The sequence below is a fragment of the Ursus americanus genome, chromosome 33 (genome assembly GCF_024610735.1).
Source record: "Ursus americanus isolate L20-20 chromosome 33, mUrsAme1.1.p, whole genome shotgun sequence".
Classification (NCBI taxonomy): Eukaryota; Metazoa; Chordata; class Mammalia; order Carnivora; family Ursidae; genus Ursus; species Ursus americanus.
This window is the reverse complement of record NC_142159.1, coordinates 5,789,438-5,811,616: the sequence shown is the minus strand read 5'-3', so window position 1 is coordinate 5,811,616 and position 22,179 is coordinate 5,789,438. Positions and strand designations below refer to the sequence as shown.

The window sequence follows — 22,179 nt, the reverse complement described above, 5'->3', positions numbered from 1 at the left end:
CAAATAAGGGCCGAGCAACCAGGTGACTAGAGGTGCCCTTCAGTAATGAGGACTTCCGTTGAATTACGGAAAGACGATCACTTTAATTTTGAATGTATTAGGATTTAGATGCCTCTGGATAAGTGAATCTCTTTAGTAAGGAACTGGATATACAGGTGTAGATCTCAGGAAAGAGATAAAGATTACAGAGTCTTCCCTTCCGACAGGGTTGGATCTTCCCAAGGGCTGAGCAGGTATTCCCTTGGCTGTGACCTACATCTCCTCCAGGTCCTCCCAAGCTTGGCCCAGAGGTCTGTCCCCTGGACTCTTTCCCTGGATAGGCTGGGTCCATTCCATATGAAAACAGGATGGACAAGGTCTGCCTGGACTTCCCAGCATGGATGATTCCACAGAACATGGGAGTACTCTGAATCAGTCTCCTTAGGAAGAATCACCAGGGATGAGGGAGGGACATACCTTCACACCTGGGCAGGGGGTGGTCCCAGTTCCGGTTGGTGCCATGTTGACATGTGAGGACAGGGTGGCCAATCAGTTGATATCCTGGGAGGCACTCGAAGGTCACTGATTGTCCAACATTGTAGCCAGCTCCCCTCACAACGCCATTGGCAAAGGGCTCTGGGTCTGGGCACTCTTGAAGTTCATAGGCTGGAAAAGATCAGGAGAGAAGGTCACTTTATTCTCTCTGTACATTTTCTCCTGAACCAGAATATAGCAACAGCAGAGAATTAACATAATGTGAAGCACGAAGACTTGGACTCAGATGGACCCTTGCCATTTACCAGTTGTTGGCTTTGGGCTAGACATTTAACTTTTCTATGCCTCAGGTTTCTTATTTAGAAAATCATTATTGTGAGGATTAAGTGGGCTAATATACACATAGCTCTTTGCACAGTCCCAGCACTCAGTAAGAGCTCAATAAATTTTATCTGTTATTACTGTCTCCATGGGAAAAGGAGGCTCAAGGAAGACAAGGCTAGGTTGAACCCTTATTCGCTGAGCACCTGCTTGGGGCTGGGCATTGACCTCAGTTCTTTCATGTGCCTCGTCTCATTTAACCATGACAACCACGTGCTAGCTCACAAACACAGAAAGCAGTCAGGGCAGGACTTGAGTGGGGTTTCTGACTCTGAGAAACCACCTTTCGAGGTGGAGGAACTTGGTGGGAGTAAGCCACGCCTGTCGGTGGAAGAGAAACTTTCCAGAGGGAATCGTTGGATGAAAAGGAATGTGTGTGACTGTAAGATAGGGAAGCCTCTCCAAAGAGCAAGAAAGCTGCTTCCATGAGAAGGGTGAGCCTAACTCAAAAAGGAGGTGCCTTCATGGAAGTACCAGAGAGAGAGGTTGCTGAGGGGTTTGCTGAGGACGTGCACAGAGCACAGACCCTGATTAATCAGATCCACAGGGAAGACAACAGCTGTTGTGGCCAGAGTTGGGCCCTTCCTACACAGGAAATTGGCAGTGGGGTAGACAGAGCATTCTGACAGTGGAAATTCTCAGTGGGAGCGGAGATCAAATGAATGCTCCATGGAAGTAGGATGCGTTCATTACATGTAATAACAATATAAATAACAATGATCACGAAGCTGACATTTCCGAAGCCCTCCCTCTGGGACGGTGCCTGTGTTGTGTATTTCCATTCAGTATTTCACTGAGGGAGGCCTCTGTGGGAGGAACTGGGCAGGTTTCACTGGGAAATCATCCAGGTCATTGGGTCTGTCAAAAAAACCGAGCAGGTTTGGTGGGAGCGGGTAGGCGGGTCAGCTAACGGAGACATGAGGGAGGCCCTGTCAGCAGCAGGGGGTTTAGGCAATTTGGCAAACGAAGGTCTTAGTAGAAAAGCGGGGAGCCTACTGCTCAGGGAGGTGACTGAATGGATGGGCTGGCCTCTAATGAGAAGCCTCATGGGGAACCTGTGGACCCAGCGATGGCGAGGAGCCAGAAGACAGCGGCTGCACGTCAGAAGTCAGGAGCAGCCCAAGGCAGAGTCTCTTATAGGAACCGTCTCACGCAGAAGGAGCGGGACTTTTTAGAAAAAGAGACACTTAAGTGAGAGTACCTGGACAGCTTTCAAATGGAGAAAAATCTCAGAGCTTGTTTACCAGAAGAAGCTTCAAAGGGAGAGGTTGGGGCTATAGGCCGAAATGAACCGTAACGAGCAGAATCATTAGCTTTCCTAAAGAAGGGCTCCTGGGTTTGTCCCAAATGGAGATGCTATGGTGGGAATAGATACAATTTTTAACAAAGTGCCACAACTGCAATTATTAATAATGTTATTAAAATTATTGAAACATTCATATTATTGAAATATGAATAATGATGCCTAACATTTTGGAACAATTATGTGTCTTGTCATTTTGCTAAGTTCTTTATAAACATGATCTCCCGAAAAGTTTTAATGACCTAAGTTAAGGCTGTCTGACTGAGAGGCCTGGTAAGAGTGGCTTAAGCTGTTAGTAACAATTTTATGGGAATATTTACCTGAGAGGAGAAAGGAAAACTCCAGCCTAGGAAGTTCAGAGTGCCTAACAGGAGGAATTCTGAGAAAAAGTAAGGAGTTGGATTTCCTCAGAGGAAGTCATGGGACTGCAGGGAGATGGGCCTGCTCCATAGAAATGCCTCAGTGAGGGTAGGTGGCCTTTTCGGAAACGAGTCTTTTCATAAAGTAAAACCTGGGGTGAGTGTTCAGAGCTTGCGTACAAGGGGCTCCATGGGGCTAAGGAGCACGTAAGTAGAGAACAGGGACCTGTTGGGAAGGGAGAACTATTTGGGCCTGTCATAAATTAGGAGGCCTTGGTGGGAGGACCTGGGCCTCTGGCACTAGAGACAACCCAGTCCCAGAGGTTGGGACCACCACAGACGAGAAGCGTAATGGAAGGTGAGGTCAAGTCTGAAGGGGAGCAGCTGGCCTGACACCAAGAGTGGGCTCACAGGCATCATTAGGTCTGTGGAGCTCGGGCAGGCACTGAGGGAGTAGCTGGGCCTGTGACCAGAGCGAAGCCTCAAGGGGAACATCCACCAAGTCATGAAGGTCAAATGTGAGTGGGAGGAGGTGGGCCCACCTTAGGGTAGATACCTCTAGGCCTGAAATACAGTTGGACCAACTCCTAGTGGAGGTGTTGGGCCTCCCAAGGCATACTGAGAACCCCGCTGTCCTTGTGCCTTGCTTCCCCTCAACAAGGGAAAATCCTCAGAGGAGGAGTGGGCCTCAGAACATGTGAAGCTCCAGTGTGAGTAATGGGCATGTCCAAAGAGGACTGCTGGCCCAGGGTGTTGGCCTATGTCTTAGAAGCCTCAGTGAGTGTGAGAGGGGCTGAGCTTGAGATGAGGGCTCTGTGGAAGTAGATAGATCTCTTCTATGGAGAGAAGTCAGTGAAGTCCAAGGGACTCGGGGACAACTCTTATAGGGATAAGTGGGCTTATCACACGGGGAACACAGTGAGTCTCTGGTCCAATCATGTGGACTCAGTGGGCAGGGCTGTGTCCATTATAGGGGTGAAGGCACAATGTGTGTGGCTAGGCCCCTGAGAAGCTGTCCCTGTCACAATGGTGGTGTCATCAGTACTTGCATTTATCCAACAGGAGGAGCCTCAGAGAGAGCATTTGGGCCTGTCAGAGGTGTTATGGGTTGAATTGTGTCCCCTGCCCAAATTCATATGTTGAAGTCCTAACCCCTAGTACCTCAGAATGTAACCTTATTTGCAGAGTGGATCTTTGCCATTTTACCGAAATTGAAATGAGGTCATTAGGGAGGGCCTTAATCCAATATACTAGTGTCCTATGAAAAGGAGAAACTTGGAGACATACAAGGATTTGAAGCCAGAGATGGGGGGTGATGTTTCTATAAGCCAAGGAACTCCAAACTGCCAGCAAATCACCAGAAGCGAGGACAGAGGCTTGGAACAGACTGTCTCTCACAGCCCTCAGAAGGAACCAACCCTGCTAAAGCCCTGATTTCGGGGCTTCAGCCTCCAGAACTGTGAGGGAAGAAACTTTGTTAGCACAGTCCTAGCAAACTAAGATGTGGGAGAAGCCTGAAAGAGGCATGCATCTGCCCCAGAAGGAAATGCTGACCACACACGTTGGCCCGGGTCTCTCCTGTGACAGAACATGGCCGTCTGATGTGTCGTGACATTTCTGACAGCCCACACCACCCGCTGAAGCTGCGTGCACTTACCGGGCACGGGCACTCTTAGTTAGGGCTCGCCTCTGTGACAAGCCCACAGCCCATGTCACCGGGTGAGGTAGCTTTGTTACTACGAAGGAACCAGCACTCTCTGGGTAAGAGCACCGCTTCACTGGTGTGAGAGGCCCACCTCCTCCACCCAAGGTGTTCCAGGTGTGGCAACCCAACCACACTCCCTGAATTCCTGAAGAGGCACGGCCTGTGTAATTGGTGCAATGGTGCCCCCCTCGTAGGCTATCCTTGAAGGCTTTCCCTAAATGACAAGCCCAAATCCTTGGCCAATATGCATTTCTGACAAGGGATGAAAAAGCCAAATATCAGAGTATTATGTATGTAGAGCATTCTATAGATTCATATAGGAAATACAACCAAAAAGTTCATGAAACATTACATATTCTCACAGATAACATATAACATATGTATAACATATAACATATGTATGTTAACACATGGAAAAAGATCTGGAAAGATCATGTTAAAACAACAGGGATTATTTCTGGGGAATAAGCCTGGGTTTGGGGGCTATAGACAGAGAAAGCTTAGCCTTACCTGTAATGATTTAATTCCTTCCTTCCTTCCCTTTGTCCTTCCTCCCTTCTTCCCTCCCCCTTTCTTTCTTTTTAACAAGGTGAGTGTGTTTGTGAACTGTGAATATAATTAAAAATTAATGGGTTTTAAGGAGGGCACGTATTGCGTGGAGCACTGGGTGTTATATGCAAACAATGAGTCATGGAACACTACATCAAAAACTAAGGATGTACTGTATGGTGACTAACAACATAATAAAAATTAACTTTAAAAAAGAAAATTGCAAAAGCAGTATTTATAGTATGATACAATTTTGATTAAAATATAATAATATATCATATGTACAGAAAAAATGGGGAAAACGAATTTAAGAGTTCGTTATCTCTGCATAAGGTGGGGTTGGAGATGGAATTATGGGAAAATTTTGACTTTCTATGATGTACTCACAAAAATATCTGTAATGTTTTAATTTTTTATAAGCATGTATTAGATTGGAGAAAAGTCTGAAATTATGAAAAACAGTGGAAGAATCTGGGAAAAGAGGTTAGAACAAATGGTTCGGTCAGTCCCACTAGGGAGACATCCGAGGGAGACGTGGGGCTACCTAGGGCCACTGTGAATAGCGGCCCAGATTGGGTACAATCCACACAGCCACAGGTGATGGCCCCTCACAGAGGGGAAGGGAGTGGATGGGCTTGTTCCAGGGAAAGCGTGCCAGGAGGAGTGGGGCCTATCACAGGACTTCACCTCAGCAAGGCAGAGCCCCAGTGAGCATAGTTAGGAAACCCTCAGTGGGAGTTAATGGGCTCGTCTCATTGTGAAGGCTCAGTGGGCGCTCCAGGGTTGCTACCAGAATCCTCCATCATGTGATAGGAAGCGCTTTGCTGAGGGTAATTGGCTTGACACACAGGGGAGGACCCAGAGGGACTAAGTAAGCCTATCAAGGCTGAGGGGAAGTGGCCGGCTGGCCGCTCAGGGATGCCGGATGCCGGATGGGAACGCTCAGGGAAAACTGTTGGCGGTCGGAACTGGACAGAAGGGAGCCTCCAACGGTGCTGTTGGGCCTTAACTCTGGAAAAGGCTCGTCAAAGGGGGTTGGATATCCTCATGGGGCCAGAGAAACATGCCACCAAAGGGGAGCCTGCATTGAGAGGCCTGCCCCCCACCCCTCAGCCCTCCTTGTGTTTTCTCTTCCCATATGTGGAAGGCTGGGAAGATGGTGGCTGTGAGTGAGAGAAGGGGACGGGCAGGAGGAAACAGGCACTCCCTGTCCTTACCCTGATACTCCAGCTTGAATCCTGGCCGGTTCTGGGAGTGGTCGCTGTGGAAATACACAGTGGTCTCGTGGGACGTGGAGAGCAGGGAGCCGGGAAGCTCGCTGCCACTGAATCTGCCCATCATGCGGCTGGTCTCGTAGGGGCCATTCCGGATTTCTATGAAGTCATGGTTGGGCTCGGTGGAGAAGTTCAGGAACTGGATGTGAGCTCCTGGGAGCAAGACAGAGGCAGACAGTGCTCAAAGCAGTAGAGTCCTGCTGCAAACGTGCGGCCTCATGCAAGCTTTTCCTGCCAGACCTCACGCATCCCTACTACTGGCTTCCCGCTCAACCGAGATTCCCAGAACACAATTCTGGGAGACAACATCCAGTCCAGTCTTACGTCTCGAGGCAGGATTGAACTTAAAAATATATTATTCACTCAGAATGAAGGGCATCGATCATTCCAGAGCTCCATCCTGAGTCCATTTCATTTTACTGAAAACAAAGCTCAGGGCTAACATCTGATTTGAAGTTCATAGGCCTACTATCAATACAAAAATAGCTTGCGAAAATGAACGTTTTACTTAAAAATATCACCACTTAAAAATAACTATACCTGATCAAAAGACATGAGCTTCAATACTGGTATCTTCTAGAACACTTATGACAATTCAGAAGTTAGAAAAATACATTGTCAGTGAAGTTCATACTTCGGGATCTTACTGGATTAATCAAGATCTCCTAACAACCCGACTGGTTAAATAGATCTGATTAAGCCCTTAACTCACATATTGATATACTCTGCAGAATGGAGGTGGGAATATTGGTATTTGTTTACCGGTGAGATTTCTCAAAATTAGATTAAAAATGACGTTGAAGAAATGTATTTACTGTGCGTGGGAAAATGTCCATTATGTTAATTGTGAAATCTGATTGCAAAGTAGTATGTACTATATAGTCCTGATTTTGGTATTAAAAAACTAGAAGGATATTCGTTGATTCACTAATAATGTTCACTGAGCATTTGCCATGCATCAGGGCTCTGCTAGGCACTGCACAGGGATGAACAAGGTCTCCTAGGTCCTTGTCTTCACGGGGTTTCATTTGAGTGGTGAGGACTAAGCTGTTAGTGGTTATCTCTGCATGGTGCGGTTACAGATGGATTTAATCTTTAAAAATTTCTCACCTGTAGTTTCTAATTTTCACAGAATGGGGACATGTGTGTGATTTTTTTGCATCTTATTATTTAAATAATTTTTTATTTAATAATTTAATTTTAAATTATCAAAAAATATTTGACTTATAATGTTGAAAACATTTCATATGTCCTGCTCTCTCCCATTTGAGGGTCACTGATGGATCAGGAAGAGATCTTTCCAGTTCACGGTTTTAGATTCTTAAATATATGTCTGATTTATTTGTCTTAAATATTTACATGCATGTTGTTATACTGTACACATAGTTTTGTAAACTTTTTTATTCAGTATTGTGCTTTTCAAGGTCTACCCTTGTTGACATATTATAGAGATAAAATTCATTGGTTTTAACTACATATTAGTTAATTTTATTTTATGAATTACCCAACCACACTATTCACTACCTTATTAATGAACACGCAGACTTTTTCCAAATTACCGACAGTTTTGCAGTGAGCACTTTGGGACATGTGGTCTGCAGCCCATGCATCATCCCAACTCTGTGGGCAGCACTGTTCATCAAAGGGGCTCTTCCAGGATTCCCGATTTCTGAATTGAATGGGTGTGGAAAGAACTGGGCATGACTACTGCCATCTGGTGGTAATAGCTTGTAAATGCAGTGGTTCTTTACACACTGAAACCAGGTGCCATATTCGGGTCCTCACTGGAGTCCAACATTCACTTGAAAGCAAGGTCTTCTGTGATTGCACCCTGCAGGGGCTTATTCTCCAGAGGCTGAATAAGCACCCAGGCCTCAGAGTGAGAGAGCTCTGGTGGCTGAACATTAGGACTTCCAAGAACAGTGACGTACCTCCCACTGCAAGTTCGTTTTCCTTTGGATGCTGTGCTCCCTCCATCTATCTCCCTCTATCATCTGAGATTCTTGCGGCCCATGCCTGGCTACAGAGCTATAGGGTCTCCTAGCTCCCCTTCCCTCAATCTCTAAGATCTGGAGCTTCCCAAGGCTGCCAAAGTCCTCATGATTTTGTACCCTGATCCGCCCCCCGGTTCCTCCAATAAATGGTACTAAATATAAGACTCCATCCTTTGAAGGGTCACCAACATTTCTCCTCCCCTCAGAACAGACGTAAAGCAGGCCAGCTGGATCCCTTTCTCCTGAAAGCCCCTTCTCCACCAGAAGACCCACTCTAGGCTGAACAGTACAGAATAAAGAGAGGTGGTTTTCAGTCCTGAGGTCACACACTTCAGGCCCCAGGCCCATGCAGGAGCGATCCCCTCAGGACATTTTGTCCCTGGGAGCAGGGCAGTGACTCAGGCAAGATGACCCATCAGCTCCACGTCACTACAGATCTTTTCTCTCTTTAACAGAGACATTAGGGTTAAATTATATTCTCAGTCGGGAATGAATCATCAGCAATTAAATTTTGTGCACAGACTGATGTCCTCCACACCCCGCCAACCCCTGTGCCTGGCATACTCCATCTCCACAAAAAAACCTCTCCCACTCTTTAAGACCAGCCAGAATGTGCGTATAAAGAATGCAAACTCTATATCATATTGACCTTGGCTATATAATTTAATTAGGATGAGAAATTGGATATTGAAGTTAAAAGCACAACTTGAGGTTCAGTCTCTGTAAAAGAATTTTTTTTCTTTTTCAGCCACCCCTAAGTAATTTCTCATTCCACAGTCCTGAATTTTAGCTTACTACTCAGATAATAATAATAATGGCAATCCCTAAGATTATTTTCCCTATATTTTATGTTCCCGAAGTGTTCGTTCCTAGCATTCTTTTTTTTTTTTTTTAAGATTTTATTTATTTATTTGACAGAGATAGAGACAGCCAGCGAGAGAGGGAACACAAGCAGGGAGAGTGGGAGAGGAAGAAGCAGGCTCATAGCGGAGGAGCCTGATGTGGGGCTCGATCCCATAACGCCGGGATCACGCCCTGAGCCAAAGGCAGATGCTTAACCGCTGTGCCACCCAGGCACCCCTCGTTCCTAGCATTCTTAACTGATCTTCACAATTGTACGGCAGGTCAACAGATGAGGAAGTACACAGGCGGAGCGCTCTACTGCCTCGGTCAAGGTCATGCTGAAGGGTCACCCAGGACCTGGGCGTGCAGACTTACCAAAGCCCACAGGCAGCGCTATCTTCCAGGAGCAGTCCATGTTGCTGGGGTAGTTGCCGGGGAAGCCGGGGCTCAGGATCACCCCCTCCATCTCTTCCACTGTGCCCCCACACTGCGCTGTGACAATGAGACCAGACAGAGGGTTAGGACAGCATGCACGGGGCCAGGCCAGCATTTGGATGATCCCACAGAGCAGCAGTTTCTGATCCCTTCCCAAGTCATTAACCCCTTTGAGAATCCAAAGGGACCAACGATTCATCTCCCCTAAACGACTGCACACATGGGCAAAACTGAGTACGTATGTAAGTTCAGGAAGGGCTGCTCAGCATCCTGGCACTGCCCAGCTGGCCACAAACCCGAGTTATGATTCTTGACCTTGAGCATGCCCCTCGCAGGTCAGTTCCCTTAGTGAGGTCATGCAGCAGAAGTCTGCTCCAAGAGGAGCGTGACAGTTTCTTACACTATGCCTTAAATCTCCCTCTATCACCGTCCAATCAACTCTTCCAAGACTGAAGAGAAAAGATGAAGGGAGGGGACTGGCATGCATGGAGTCCCCACTCTGCCAGGCACCACGCCGGACTCTTGACACATATCCATCCCATAGGGTTGGGTGGTGAGCAGATGAGCCCTACCAGGGGCCCACCCTCAGTCTCTGACCTTCGCCCTCAGCCAAAGTGACTGTGATTAGCGTTCCATGGGGAGCCAACCATGAGGGGCTGGGGCATCTGACACTCCAATTGAGGTGACTTCAGAGTCACCTAAGATGCAGGGCTGGAGCATGAATACAGCCTGGTCAGTGGACATCAATTCTTTTCTTTCACAGCTTTCAGGAAATGGTCGTGTGAGCTGCAAGGGATTAGCTGGTTATGGAAGCCAGAGAAAGAGGCAGAGGGAAGGGATCTGCAGGGTCTAAGTGAAGGCATTTGGGGAGAGGGTGACAAACAGAACAGTGCTGGGCTTCAGAGTGGGGGGGCTCCAGCACTGACTGCCTGGGTCACCATCCCAATGCTTTCACTTCCTGTGTAACTTTGGGTGAGTCTAAAGTCCTCCAAACCTCAGTTTCCCCCACCTATAAAATGGAGCCAAGTACAGCATCTATGTCATGGGGTGGTCCTTACGTTACAGCAGAAAGGCCTGCACGTCACTTAGAAGGGAGATTGATGCACACGGTGACCGAGTGACAGGCACTCTATAAGCAGTAGCTGCTGTGAACACGAGTGGTTTCCCCAGCAAGAACTTGGTAATAGGGAACGGGAATGGGGGGAGTACCTTGGTCTGCCCAGTCATGTTTCTGACCGAGGGGCAGGTGACCAACCCTTGCCCCCTGGTGAGATTCCAGAAGGGAAATGCCATTATGCCCAAGGGATGCTCCCTCGACTCACTTCTCGTCTTATCCCAAGGTCAGCCTTGATTTGCACTTTACAGTTGGCGGGGCATCAGAGAAAAGTAGGTTTCCGTCCCAGATGGTGCCAATCACTTTTTAATCCTAAAAGTCTTAGTTTTCCCATTTGTAAACATGAGGGCAATGATACCTCCCCCAAAGAGCTGCTGTGACGAAACAGCGACGTGACTTGCATATAGTAGGCGCTCCATAAATGTTACGTCCCTCCTCCCCCAACCTGACGAGAAGCTTCAGAAACCCAACTGAGCTAAGCCCTTGTTTCACCTGTAACCCCCCGCCCCCGCCATTTCTCTAGTGGCAGATTTTATCCGTCTGTCCCATGAAAAGGCACAGGGGAAGTCCTCAAGTACCCAGAGGGTTTCATCTGGGCTTTGGTCCATTATCTGGAATCAGGATGGTCTTCGTAATGCTTTCAAATGGCCAAGCCCCCTTCGATTCCTCATTCTGGGGGTGAAGGTCTGCAAAAGTCATGAAGAGCTTGGGCGAGAGCTGCACGCCAGCCTCCAACTACTCCCTTCCAACAGACCCGAAACTCCAAACTGTCCTTTGATGTGAACGCGATCCCTGTGACATGTCACTGAGCCCAAATCTCTGGTAGGAATGGGTATGAATGAGCGGAGAAGGTCGGGGCTCTCTTACCAATACAGAGCGGCGGAGGGTAGTTCCAGCGGCGCACGGTTCCGGGCATGCAGGAGATGTGGGCGTGGCCCTGGAGGGATCAGGAACAGGGGTGGGCTCACTGCCCCCGTGGGAGCAATTGTATGTACAACCAGAGCAGGGGGCTTGTTTAGGGGCCTTGTGTTGAGCAACAGGATACACAAAGATACACGAACCCTCTGTGGGGTGGGATGAGGCAGAGGGAGAGAGACTTTGGGGAAGGATGCTTATTAACAGCCATTACTAAGGAATTCTCATTACTGAAGGTTCCTTGTGAGACTCCTTTAATTACTAGATTCCCTCATGGCCTTCAAAGGAAGATTAAATTTTCCTGAAGTCTAATCAAACCGAAACTTTGCAGGAACACATTCTGAGGCTGGCTGGTGCTAAATCGCCAAAGTCAGCAAAGCTCGTCTTTTGCATGAACAGCTCGGGGAAAGGACAGTGGTCCCTGGGGGACCCGAGGGCCTTCTCCCTGTTCTTTAGTGACTGTAGCTCGGCTGGCCAAGCACATCTTGGGGACACCTGTTTCCTGCCCCAGGGTGTTGAGGGGAGGTACCTGGAGGGCGTATCCTGGCTCGCACTGGAAAGAGACCACGTCATTCACCAGGTAGCGCTCACCAGTCTTCACCCCGTTACTGGGCACGGCTGGTTCTGGACAGCTGCTCAGGCCCACCGCTAGACGAGACAGAGGCAAAGAGAAAGGAGGAGGGACAAGCCCGGCAGGTCAGTGCACCGGTAGACAGAGGGTGATGCTGGCAGCAGGGAGGAGAAGGGGCTCCAATTTGTGCTTTCTCTGCCCTCCGCCTCAAGGCCAGGGCTTCCTAACTCTCTTGTCCCCGAGCGCACAAAGTCAGAATATTTATACGACACAGAGGCACAATAGACCGATGCTCCCTGGGGTGGGTGGGCATCACGCGGGCCTTGTGGCTGCCCCCTGGGCTCAGTAGGACGACTCTGGAGCTAGGGAGATGCCCAGCCCTGGCTCCAAGCCCCAGACCTCTCCACCCAGCTTCTCCTGCACTCCCAGACCCCCAACTTCCCTCCATTTTCCTTGCTCTAAGAAGACAATTCCTGGGGGGCAATGAAGCTGGGAGAGGGGAAAGAAAGGCAAAGAGGAAGGAGAGCAGTTACCAGAAAAGGCCTCTCAGTGTCACTCAGGAGGCTCAGAAAGTCTCACTCTCTGGGACAGACTGTCCAAAAACAAGTTTGCCAGCGGATGAGACTCTCTGCTGCCTTATTTCTTCTGTTATGTTTTTAAGATGAGGTCAGTACCTTTCCAGGAGTAATACTGGGGGCTCCTCATGCTTAATCCCCCATGGTCAACCCTGGTCCTTGCTATTGCCGGACCCCTCACAGCCTCCCTCTCCTTCCCTGCCCTAGGCCCATCCTGTGCTCAGAGGCAACTGACATTTCTGAATCTCTCTCCTTGAATCATGGACAGCCTTGCTCAGCAATTCAAAGTGGGTCCCTGTTGAGTGTTACTCAGATTCTCACCCTTTCACTGGACATTCTTGGACTTGGCCCGATCCCTTTCCAAGATCACCTCTAAGAGCTCTCAAACACCCATTCTCCTTTCTTGAGTTTCCAAGTTCATCTGCGTTTATCCGATCCTTATTCTATACCCAGCATTGTACGTGGTCTTTGCTAGGACATCCATCCGAACCTTCCTCCTCCCTGCCCGCCCACCAGCATCACTACAGCAGCACTTACGGAGACTTCCCACGAGCAGGGCTGGGGCATCTGTGTCCCTGCATCATCTCAGCCCCCTGAAGGAGGTCTTTGCATCATCCTGTTACACAGGTGAGGACGCAGGCCAAGAGGCCCAGAGGCAGGCCCCCTTAGCAAGCCACAGAGCTGGGATTCAGACCAAGCCCAGTCTAATTCTGGAGGCCAAGCTCACAGGCCGCATGAGTTCACAGGCGACCCAGCCCTGCTCTCCCCACCTCCCCTCCTGAAGTCATCCTCATCCAGCTTTGAATTCCCTCTTGGTGGAAACTCGCAAGTGGGAGTGGAGCATCTCCTGACGGGTGGGATGTGCCCTGCAGGGGCCCCTCTGCAGGTGCAGGCACTTAAGATGCACTAACTAACTAACTAACTAACTAACTAACTAACTAAGATGAAATAAGAGGTACTAAAGAAATCCCTGTGTATTGATGCATGGGACCCGCAGTGCAGTTTTCCAGGGATGAGGGCGAACAGACTTTATGGTTGGATCTGATCCTAGGCACCTGGCACAGCTCAGAGAGTTTGGAAGGTGCAGCCTCAGCCCTCTTGGTCCATTCCTGGTGGGTACCTTCTGATAGCCCTCCTAGTAGATCCCAGATCCCTTGTGCGATACGGGCTTCCTGGGGAAGCCACATGCATGCAGTGCCTGCGTGGAGCCAGGCACTTGTGGAAAAGGAACGGGCAGGGCTGGCCAGCCGAGGCCACCAACCTCCAGCCCCATCTCCTATGGAGCAGCTGACGGGTCCTCATTCCACATCAGAGCTGACAGTCGACATGTGCATCCGATAACTACATGTGCTTTTTTCCTTCAGAGGAAAGTTCAAATAGAACAAAATTATAACAAAATGCATGTATCTTATGTGTCCATTTGCTGAGTTTTAACAAATGCCTGCACCTGTAGAACTCAAACCCCTATCAAAACTACAGAACATTGCTAACTCTAGAAAGTTCTTTGTGCCCTTGCCAGGCAACCAGGCAATTCCTGTCCTACAGGCGCCTTTTTTTTTTTTTTTTTTTTTTGAGAGAGCGAGCGCACATGCAAATGGCGGGCAGGAGGGGCAGAGGGAGAGAGAGACCCTTAAGCAGCCTCCACAGTGTGGAGCCCGAGGGGGGGCTCAATCTCAATACCCTGAGATTCTGACCTGAGCCGAAATCAACAGTCAGATGCTTAACCAATTGAATCACCCAGGGGCCTCCTGCATGTGCTTTAAAGAAGTGAATGTGATTGTTGGAAATGAAGGCTGTTTGGGCCTATGTCCACAAATCTCAGCAGCTGGGCAAGAGACCCCGAGGGCAGGGTTAAAACCGGCACCACGCTGAATCCGAACTACCACATCCTGGCTGTCATCTTGTCTCTTTCTCCCCACTCCTCCTCTAAGTAAAACGCAATGCAACTCAACTCAGTATTTCGGTATTTTGTGGGGTGACCACAGCTTAGTAACCTGAAACCTTCTTAACCACTTGGCAGTGATAGAATAAGGAGGGCAGAGAGGAAAAAAGGGAAAGCAAGAGCAAAGGAATGTGGTAGGAGAAAAAAATGGAATGGGGAGAAAAGTGAAATACGAGAGAGAAAGAAAGAGACAGAGAAAAGTCCATTCTAATTTCTCTCATAGTGCACAGCTTGACTTTATTTAAGCCATGCTTACAACCATGGGAGAATTATTGTTTTTTATCATATGCAATCTATTGCTTTCAAAAGCATATAGTCACATTTCCAGTTCAATTCAATCTACATTAAATGAGTCGTGGCAGTAGCTATGACTTTTCAGTACTCTTCAAAACCATTTGCCTCTACAGTTAATTCTTCCCCTCTGCACCCTCTTTGTAGATTATCAAATATTAAGAGAACAGTAGGTTAACAAAACAAAAATGGCTTTGGCTCCTGGGAGTTTCAGTCACTTGGGGTTTCCCTCAGCCCTTCCCACCATGAGAGGACAGGGCTTGATACACATCAGCTACAAAGAAAACCACCAGTTCCCTTGAACAACAACAACAATAAATTGAGGAGAGATGAATTTTTTCTGGGAATGAGGCAGCAGAATGAAAAGAGATTTAGGAAGGAAGTATAGAGAGAAAAGAAAAGTTTCGAGGGAACGTTTACGGACTCCAAGGAAAATACTGGATAAGAAAACAAAATCAGAGCAGAGCAAAAGGGTAAAAGGAAAAATGTGAACTATTCAAGAAACCCGGCATACTTGACTCCAGCAGGAGAGTGAAGGCTTTGAGGTCTGTGCGGGGGAAGGTGTCGGAGGTCCCTGTCCTGTCCTCTGCCCCTCAGGGTCTTTGCTTCAAGCTGTCCCAGGTCTTTCCTGCCAGGTGCACACTTCAGTTCTTTCAGGCCACGAGCATCCCAGGATCCAACCAATCCTCTCCCAACCATCTGGATAAAGCTCATTTGTTTGGAAACTAGCTGCGCACCTGCCTAACATCCAATGCTGACCCTATCAGGCCTCTGGAGCCAACTGGGGCTCCCATCTGTAAGGGCCCAACGCTGTCCAAGATGGTCAAGCCAACTCTACCTTCCCGTATTTCTGACTTCTCATTCCAAACCTAGTTCAGGCATCCCCTTCTGTAAGGTCTCACCTGGCCAGGTTCAGCTCCCCTTTTCTGTACTTCCTTAGCCATTAGGCTGCACTAAAATTATTGCTCCCTTGTCCCTCTGTCTCTCTGGACTTTGTGTGTGAGGGCAGGAACCATGTCTTATTCATCTTTGTTCTGTGGGCACCTACACAGGGCTTGCCACATTGTGGACACTCAGTGTTTCTTCATGACATCAACCTCTCCACCTGCCCCAGGGAGAAGTGACCATGCTCTCCTTTGAACCACTGCTCCACCATCTGGGGACCTCCATGAGAGCACCTGGAATCCAGTAACGTGCTTCTCTGTCCAGGTGTCTGCCTCTCTTTGATGGACTCTGAAGGGACTTACTTATCTCGATCTTACCCAGTCCTCGCAAAACCCAGCATAGCACCTGGCACATGGTACACACTCAGTAACTATTTGCTGGATGAATGTATAACAAATGCCTCTGTCTACCTATTCTTTCCTCTACCCAGAGGGGAAGGAGAATGGCAGGCTGTCCCAGGATGAAAACAGTCTCCCCAGCAACCTCTGTCTTTATTGCCCCACCAGGCACGTCCACAAGCCTTTTTCTTCTAAAAGCTTTTCATCGTGACCACTTTGGGACACTGGAAGCCAAGATGGAAGGTTCCGAGAGTGGAGGGAGAAATCTGGTGCAAGAGGAGTGAAGTGTCTCATGAGGTCAAGAACTTCAAAGACGGCTGCATCACAGAACGGGGGCTTGGAGAGGACAAGTTTCAGGTGTGGAGGAGAGCACCTGCATTTTCGTACATCCCAGATTCTATACTGGACCTAAGCCAACGACGGGCCTCCTTTCCCATTCCTGGTGCAGACACAGGAGACGTGCACAGGTGTCTCAGTAACAGACACTGGGGTGAGAATCCTGGCTCTGCCACTTACTGGCTGGCAGTCTTGAGGAGTTTCAGACCTTCTCTGAGCTTTAGCCTCCTCATCTAGGTCTGTGGTAAGGGTCATGCGGGATGGAGAACATACAGCCCCAGTGTGCCCCCTGCTTATTGTGGGTCCTCGGTACCTGTCAGTTCCCACCCTGAGCCCTGTACACAGCTGAGACTTTGGACCCTCACTTTTGTACTCCAAGTGGAAGCCGGCTGCTGACACGCTGATATCTGAGTAGAAATGAAGGTAGAGCTGGTTGGAGGTGCTGTTCAGGAGGGCAGGCACGGTTGTTCCTAGGGCAAGGAGACAGGGACCAGTCACGCTTAGCCGCCCCCGCCCCCGAGCTCCTTCCCATTTCTCTTGCTTTTGCTACCTGCTGACATTCTGCTCCCAGGACCCTCAAATGTCCCCAATTATCATATTTGCTACATGACAAATTAGCACCCTCCCTCCCCCCAGATTGCTGGGCTTTCTTCTGTGGCCGAGGGAGAGGAGACCTCCAACTTCCTAGAAAATGAGCAGTGGCAGAGCCATATGCCAGCAGGAGGGGGAGTTCCACAGGCAGCCTAAGAGTTTGGTCCTCTTCCCAGCCATCTTCAAATAACTCTGACAGGTATAACTCTCTGGGCAATCCGGGCAGTGTGGACTGCTTATACAGTGCACATGAATCCTTTCTATATCTTGGCAACATGGTATTCTGAAGCCCAAAGGACCCAAATGATTGCTCTGGTCATTGGGCAAAAGCACACACCATACTCAGTGAGAAGTCTGTCACTGGAGTGGGAGACGGTGTAGCCACTTTCAAAATCAGTTTGTCAGTTCCTCAAAAAATTTAAATATAGAGTTATCATATGACCCAGAAATTCCACTGCTAGGTATATACCCAAGAGAACTGAAATCATATCCCACAGAAACTTCTCCATGAATGTTTATAGTAGCATTATTCATAATGAGCCAACAAGTGGAAACAACCAAATGTCCATCAGCTGATGGATGGATAAGTGAAATCTGGTCTATCCACATGGTGAAGTGTTGGTGCATGTTACAAATGGTGAGCCTTGAAAAATGCTGCTGAGTGAAAGAAGCCAGACCCAGAAGGCCACATATTGTAGAATACCATTTATATGAAATTTCCAGAACAAGAGAATCTATAAAGATGGCAAGTAGGTTGCCAAGTTGTGGTTGCCAAGGGATGGGGGAGGGGGGGAGTGATGGGGAGTGCATGCAAATGAGTATCTGTTTTTTTTTTGGGGGGGGTAACGAAAATGTTCTGGGATTAGATAGCAGTGATAGTTTTAGAATCTCGTGAATATACTAAAAGCCACTGAATTGCACACTCTCTTTTCACTGTAGCATTATCATTGTTTTATTATTGAGCTATAATTGACATTTAACATACTAGTTTCAGGTGTGCGACAGAAAGATTTAGTATCTGTATATATTGCAACACGATCACCAAAATGAGTCTAGTTAACATCTGTGACTTGTACACCTTAAAGTGGTGAGCTTTATGGCACACGAACTGCATGCCATCATAATAATGATGGTGGTGGTGATGATGATGACGAAGCCCACCACTGTCCTCTGAATTGAGGTCCCTGGAAGCCCCACTCACCCGAGAAGCTCCCCAGCATGGTTACGGTGTTGTCTGCACCATCGAACACCTCCAGAGAGTCCCAGTTCTGCTCTGTGACAAAACTGACGACTTGAATCTGGGAAGGCAGAGGGATCGAACTGCTGGTTAGGCAGCCTGTGTCCATCTGTCTGTCTGTCCCTCCCTCCCTTCTTCTCCATTCATGTAGTTAATGCCAGGCCTGAGCACCCAGTCTGGGGCTGACCTTGTGCTATGTCCGTCTCCTAAAAGTGCTGTACCTACCCCCCTGAGGACCTCATTTGTTCAGTGGGGGACACAGATGTAAAACGAAGGGTCGTGAGACAGTGGGGTACTGTGTCAGACAGAGAATGGGGAGCGGGAATTTCAGGAAGTGAGACTACTTCAGTCTGAAGAGCCCCCTCCTCATCTCTCACATGTTCCTTGGGTTGCCCACTTTCCTGTCTGGATGACATGAGACATCCTGCAGGGTCCAGGAACCCACTCCTGGCCAGACCTACCCATCTCGAGTCCCTGCTGGCTGCCTCTCTAGTGGCCTTGCTGCCATAACCAGTTCCGAGGCCTTCTCCACTTGGCTCTCACTGCCGGGGACCAGTTTGGCCCCCCTTCTGCTCCAACAGCTTGGGCTCAGGTGTGACACCGAGGTGTGTGCCTGGGGCTTCACTATGCCTCATCTGTTTGCTCCTTGCCCTCTCCTAAAATGTCCCCTCTTCCATCCCCCATCATCTTGAGAAAAGAACCCTTCAAGCCATCAGAAAAACATTTTCTATGAATCTTCCTCAATCTCTGTATTTCTTTCAGTCCAGGCCCATTTCCTCTTCTGGCCTTCCCCGATGGCCCGAGTTGGTGCCACCCCTTCTCTTTCCTGAGGTACCCGTCTCTCTCTCTCCACACCCCTGGAAGCTTCTGGGCCTTGAGCTGGTGTGTTTTTCTGCTTGTGGACCTCACCTGCACATCTAGCCCGAGGAGCAGGGACAGGGCTAAAATGTCTCCTCCAGGCCACCTGCCGGACTGAGGTGTCCCCTAGCCCCTACCTGGATACCAGCGCCTTCGGGGACCATGATCTTCCACACACAGTTGAGGCTGTTGAGGTAGGGCTCTGGGAAGCCGGGGGACAGGATGGTGCCCCTGCGCTCCGTGAGGTTGCCTCCACATGGCACTGGGAAGGAGGCGGTTCTGGTCAGAGGTTTCTCCTGCTTGTCTTTGAGTCCCCCAGGGGAGCCTCCCCAAACATTCCTCCCAGGCCCCCCAGCCTCCCTTGCTGGCTGTTGGCTTCTCCCATAGGCCCCCATCCCTGCTCCTTCTATGGCTCCTGTCCCTCCAACCCTCCTTCCCATGTATCCTTCCTCCAGGAACTCCAGCTCCGTCTCCTTGCTGTCTTCACACCCAACCCACAGGACTAGTGATTTGGCCTGAATGGGACACCCTATTTTAAGTAAGTTATGCTGGTCAACAGGGGCTGCTGTTGGGTCTCGCTGGCCACCCACTCCCCGGAGTCCTGGTTGTCCAGGTACTCACCCACACAGGTGGGCGCGGATACATTCCACTGGGCCAAGGCCCCAGGAATAGGGAGGCACTCGATTTCTGGGGACCCCTGCAGGGCATAGCCGGAGTTGCAATCGAAGCGGACGATGGCTCCCACCGAGAAGTCACTGCCCAGCCTCTTGCCATAGCGGGGTTCCGGCACAGAGCTGCACTGAGTGGCGCTGGTTCGGGGTACCGCTGCAGGGGACAAGGGCACTGAGGGGCAGGCCTCACCCCTCTGGAAACTGGCCCAGGGATGGACACACAATGGTAATAGAGCTGAGACTATCTGGATGGGACCCTGAGAAGCTCTGGGCACTTTCTCTCAGGGCAGTGGTAGGGGTTTTCCAGGACAAGGCCCATTTTACTGAAATATAGTTGTAACACAGCTTCTGGAAACCATGGGAGGCAGACTTTAGGCCCTGTTGGGTTTGGTGGCTTCTCCATGATGCCCCTCAACTATCCGTGTCCCACATTGCCTTACAGGGAGAATGGCCCTTCTTCCTCCCTTCACCCTGCCTTTGGCCTCTTTCCCCACGTGCCTTAAGACTCTGCCCAGGGCTCTACTCTCATGGCCTGAAGCTGAACCTCTCCTGACCCACATGGCACATAGTATGATTTAACCCAGGTCCCAGATTTGACAAGCCCCTGTGGCAGGGGAATGCAGCTCCTCCTGGGCACTGGAATGCATGCGACATGCCTAGAACGGGCCCTTAAAAAGTGGGCATGCTTCTGGACAAGGAGAGGTTGGGGCCTGCAGGTGAAAGCCAGGGCACTCCAAGATTTCGCCTTTCAAGGCCAGTGAGGAAGGGCACAGACATTGATCACCTGCTTGGTGCCAACTATTCTGTGAACTCTCTTAGCTCCATCAGTGGGGTAATATTTGTGTCCTCATCTCACAGGTGAACAAACTAGGGCTCTGAGGGGTGGAGTAGCTGGTGCCCAGTTAGAAAGTGGCAGAGCTGGGATTCAAAGCCATGTCCACCTTAATTCCAAGTCTGTGTTTTCCCCACACCTTTATTGTGCTTAGCAGAGAAAACCAAACTCCATGGGAGAGAGCCTAGGTATGACGCCTGGGCTGGTCGTCCCAATGCCACTGGGTCTGTGCCAGGCAATGGGGGAGGGGGAGGGGGAGGGCAGGAGTCAGCCTCCCGTGTCTGATTTCTTCCCTCATTTGACATGGAGTTTGGTCCAAGAACTGTCTGTTGGGCAAATGGGCATCTAAATCCAACTGAATTTCAAGGGACTGTCCTACAAACCCGTCACCGCCTCCAGCACTCTGAGACTGAGGCCCAGACTGGGGGTCAAAGTCCCTGCTCCTTTGGTCAGGGAGTCACTAAAGAACTGAGAGTGCTTCCACACCTCTTACATCCACTTCCTACATACCTTGGTAGACAAAGTGGAAGCCTCTGGCTGGTGCTTGGCCTTTGGCACTGAACTTGATGAGAACTTGATTGGAGGTGGCCAGGGGCAGCGATTCTCCTGCCGAGATAAGGGGTGACGAGGAGAGAAAGACAGTGAGTCCAGCAGTCAGCCCAGTAGAGAAGATCCTGGCCAGGAAGAAAGGGCTTCCCATACCCCCCCCACAGCAATTCCTTCTATATCCCAGGTCCTCCTGAAATAAAACCTTTCATTTTTGCTGCACTTTATAGCTTAAGGCTAACTATAGAAGGCTTTAGCAGCCGTGGTCTTACCTTCACCCCCACTGCAAGGTTGGCATGACAAGAGTTCAGTGCCCCATTTAATAGGCCAAGAAAGAGAGGATCAGAAAGATTAAATGACCTTCCCAGAAAGGAGAAAGCTTCTAGATATATGTTGACTTACAAGGATGGGGAGAATGGCCATTACCAAACTGACTGGTGGTTTACTTGGAAAATGGACGTTAAAAAGAAAAATGGCACCAGCTTCTGGGAAGGAGGGTGATGTGAATATCTGAGAGTAACTGGCCCTTCCCAGATGCTGTAAAATGATGGATAACCACAGCAATTGTATAATTTATTGCTTACACTAGGACACTTGTGAGAGCCAAAGGGCAAGTTATTAATAATTATGTTGGGACAACCAAGTGAAAGCTGGGACTGTCACAAGCAAAGCAAGATGTATTGCCACCCAATTGATAACAAACAAATTGGGGAAAACCTGCATGGGTACAGGATGCCTTTATATCAGGAGATAAAGTTCTGTCTTCTTTTTGATGTGGTACAGATGGACAAGAGTAAAGACAACACCAACTGGACCAACAGCTGTGAAGTGCAGTCCTGATTATCATCACTCTCTTGAGACAGTTGAGGGAATATGGCTTGGCAGGCAGTGGCACAGCCACTCTGCATGCTGCCCCTCCACAGCCTTAGGGATCCCTGAGATGGCCACTGCCCCCACCACCAGAAGGGAAGCTGAGCTTGCAGACAGCCAGGCTAAGTCTCCACTGTAGTGAAGGTTGAAGTTGGGACCAGCCAAGGAGCCACTGGGAAGCACATGTGGGGTCCACCAGTGCTTCCAGAAAGCCCATGTGATGCTACTGG

At 49.3% G+C, this 22,179-nt stretch overlaps 1 protein-coding gene across 1 annotated transcript in view; it reads right to left on the bottom strand.

Annotated features, from left to right (window-relative positions):
• Positions 1-22,179, bottom strand: part of CSMD2 (CUB and Sushi multiple domains 2) — a 571,607-nt gene that overhangs the window by 82,298 nt on the left and 467,130 nt on the right. Inside the window, exons 33-42 of the mRNA XM_087858682.1 lie at positions 21,044-21,139; positions 19,652-19,855; positions 19,168-19,292; positions 18,137-18,233; positions 16,710-16,814; positions 11,876-11,994; positions 11,299-11,368; positions 9,258-9,374; positions 5,989-6,198; positions 457-645 (exon numbers count right to left, since the gene is read on the bottom strand). Of these exons, the coding sequence (XP_087714808.1) occupies positions 457-645; positions 5,989-6,198; positions 9,258-9,374; positions 11,299-11,368; positions 11,876-11,994; positions 16,710-16,814; positions 18,137-18,233; positions 19,168-19,292; positions 19,652-19,855; positions 21,044-21,139 (1,332 nt within the window). The remainder of the gene's footprint in view (positions 1-456; positions 646-5,988; positions 6,199-9,257; positions 9,375-11,298; positions 11,369-11,875; positions 11,995-16,709; positions 16,815-18,136; positions 18,234-19,167; positions 19,293-19,651; positions 19,856-21,043; positions 21,140-22,179) is intronic.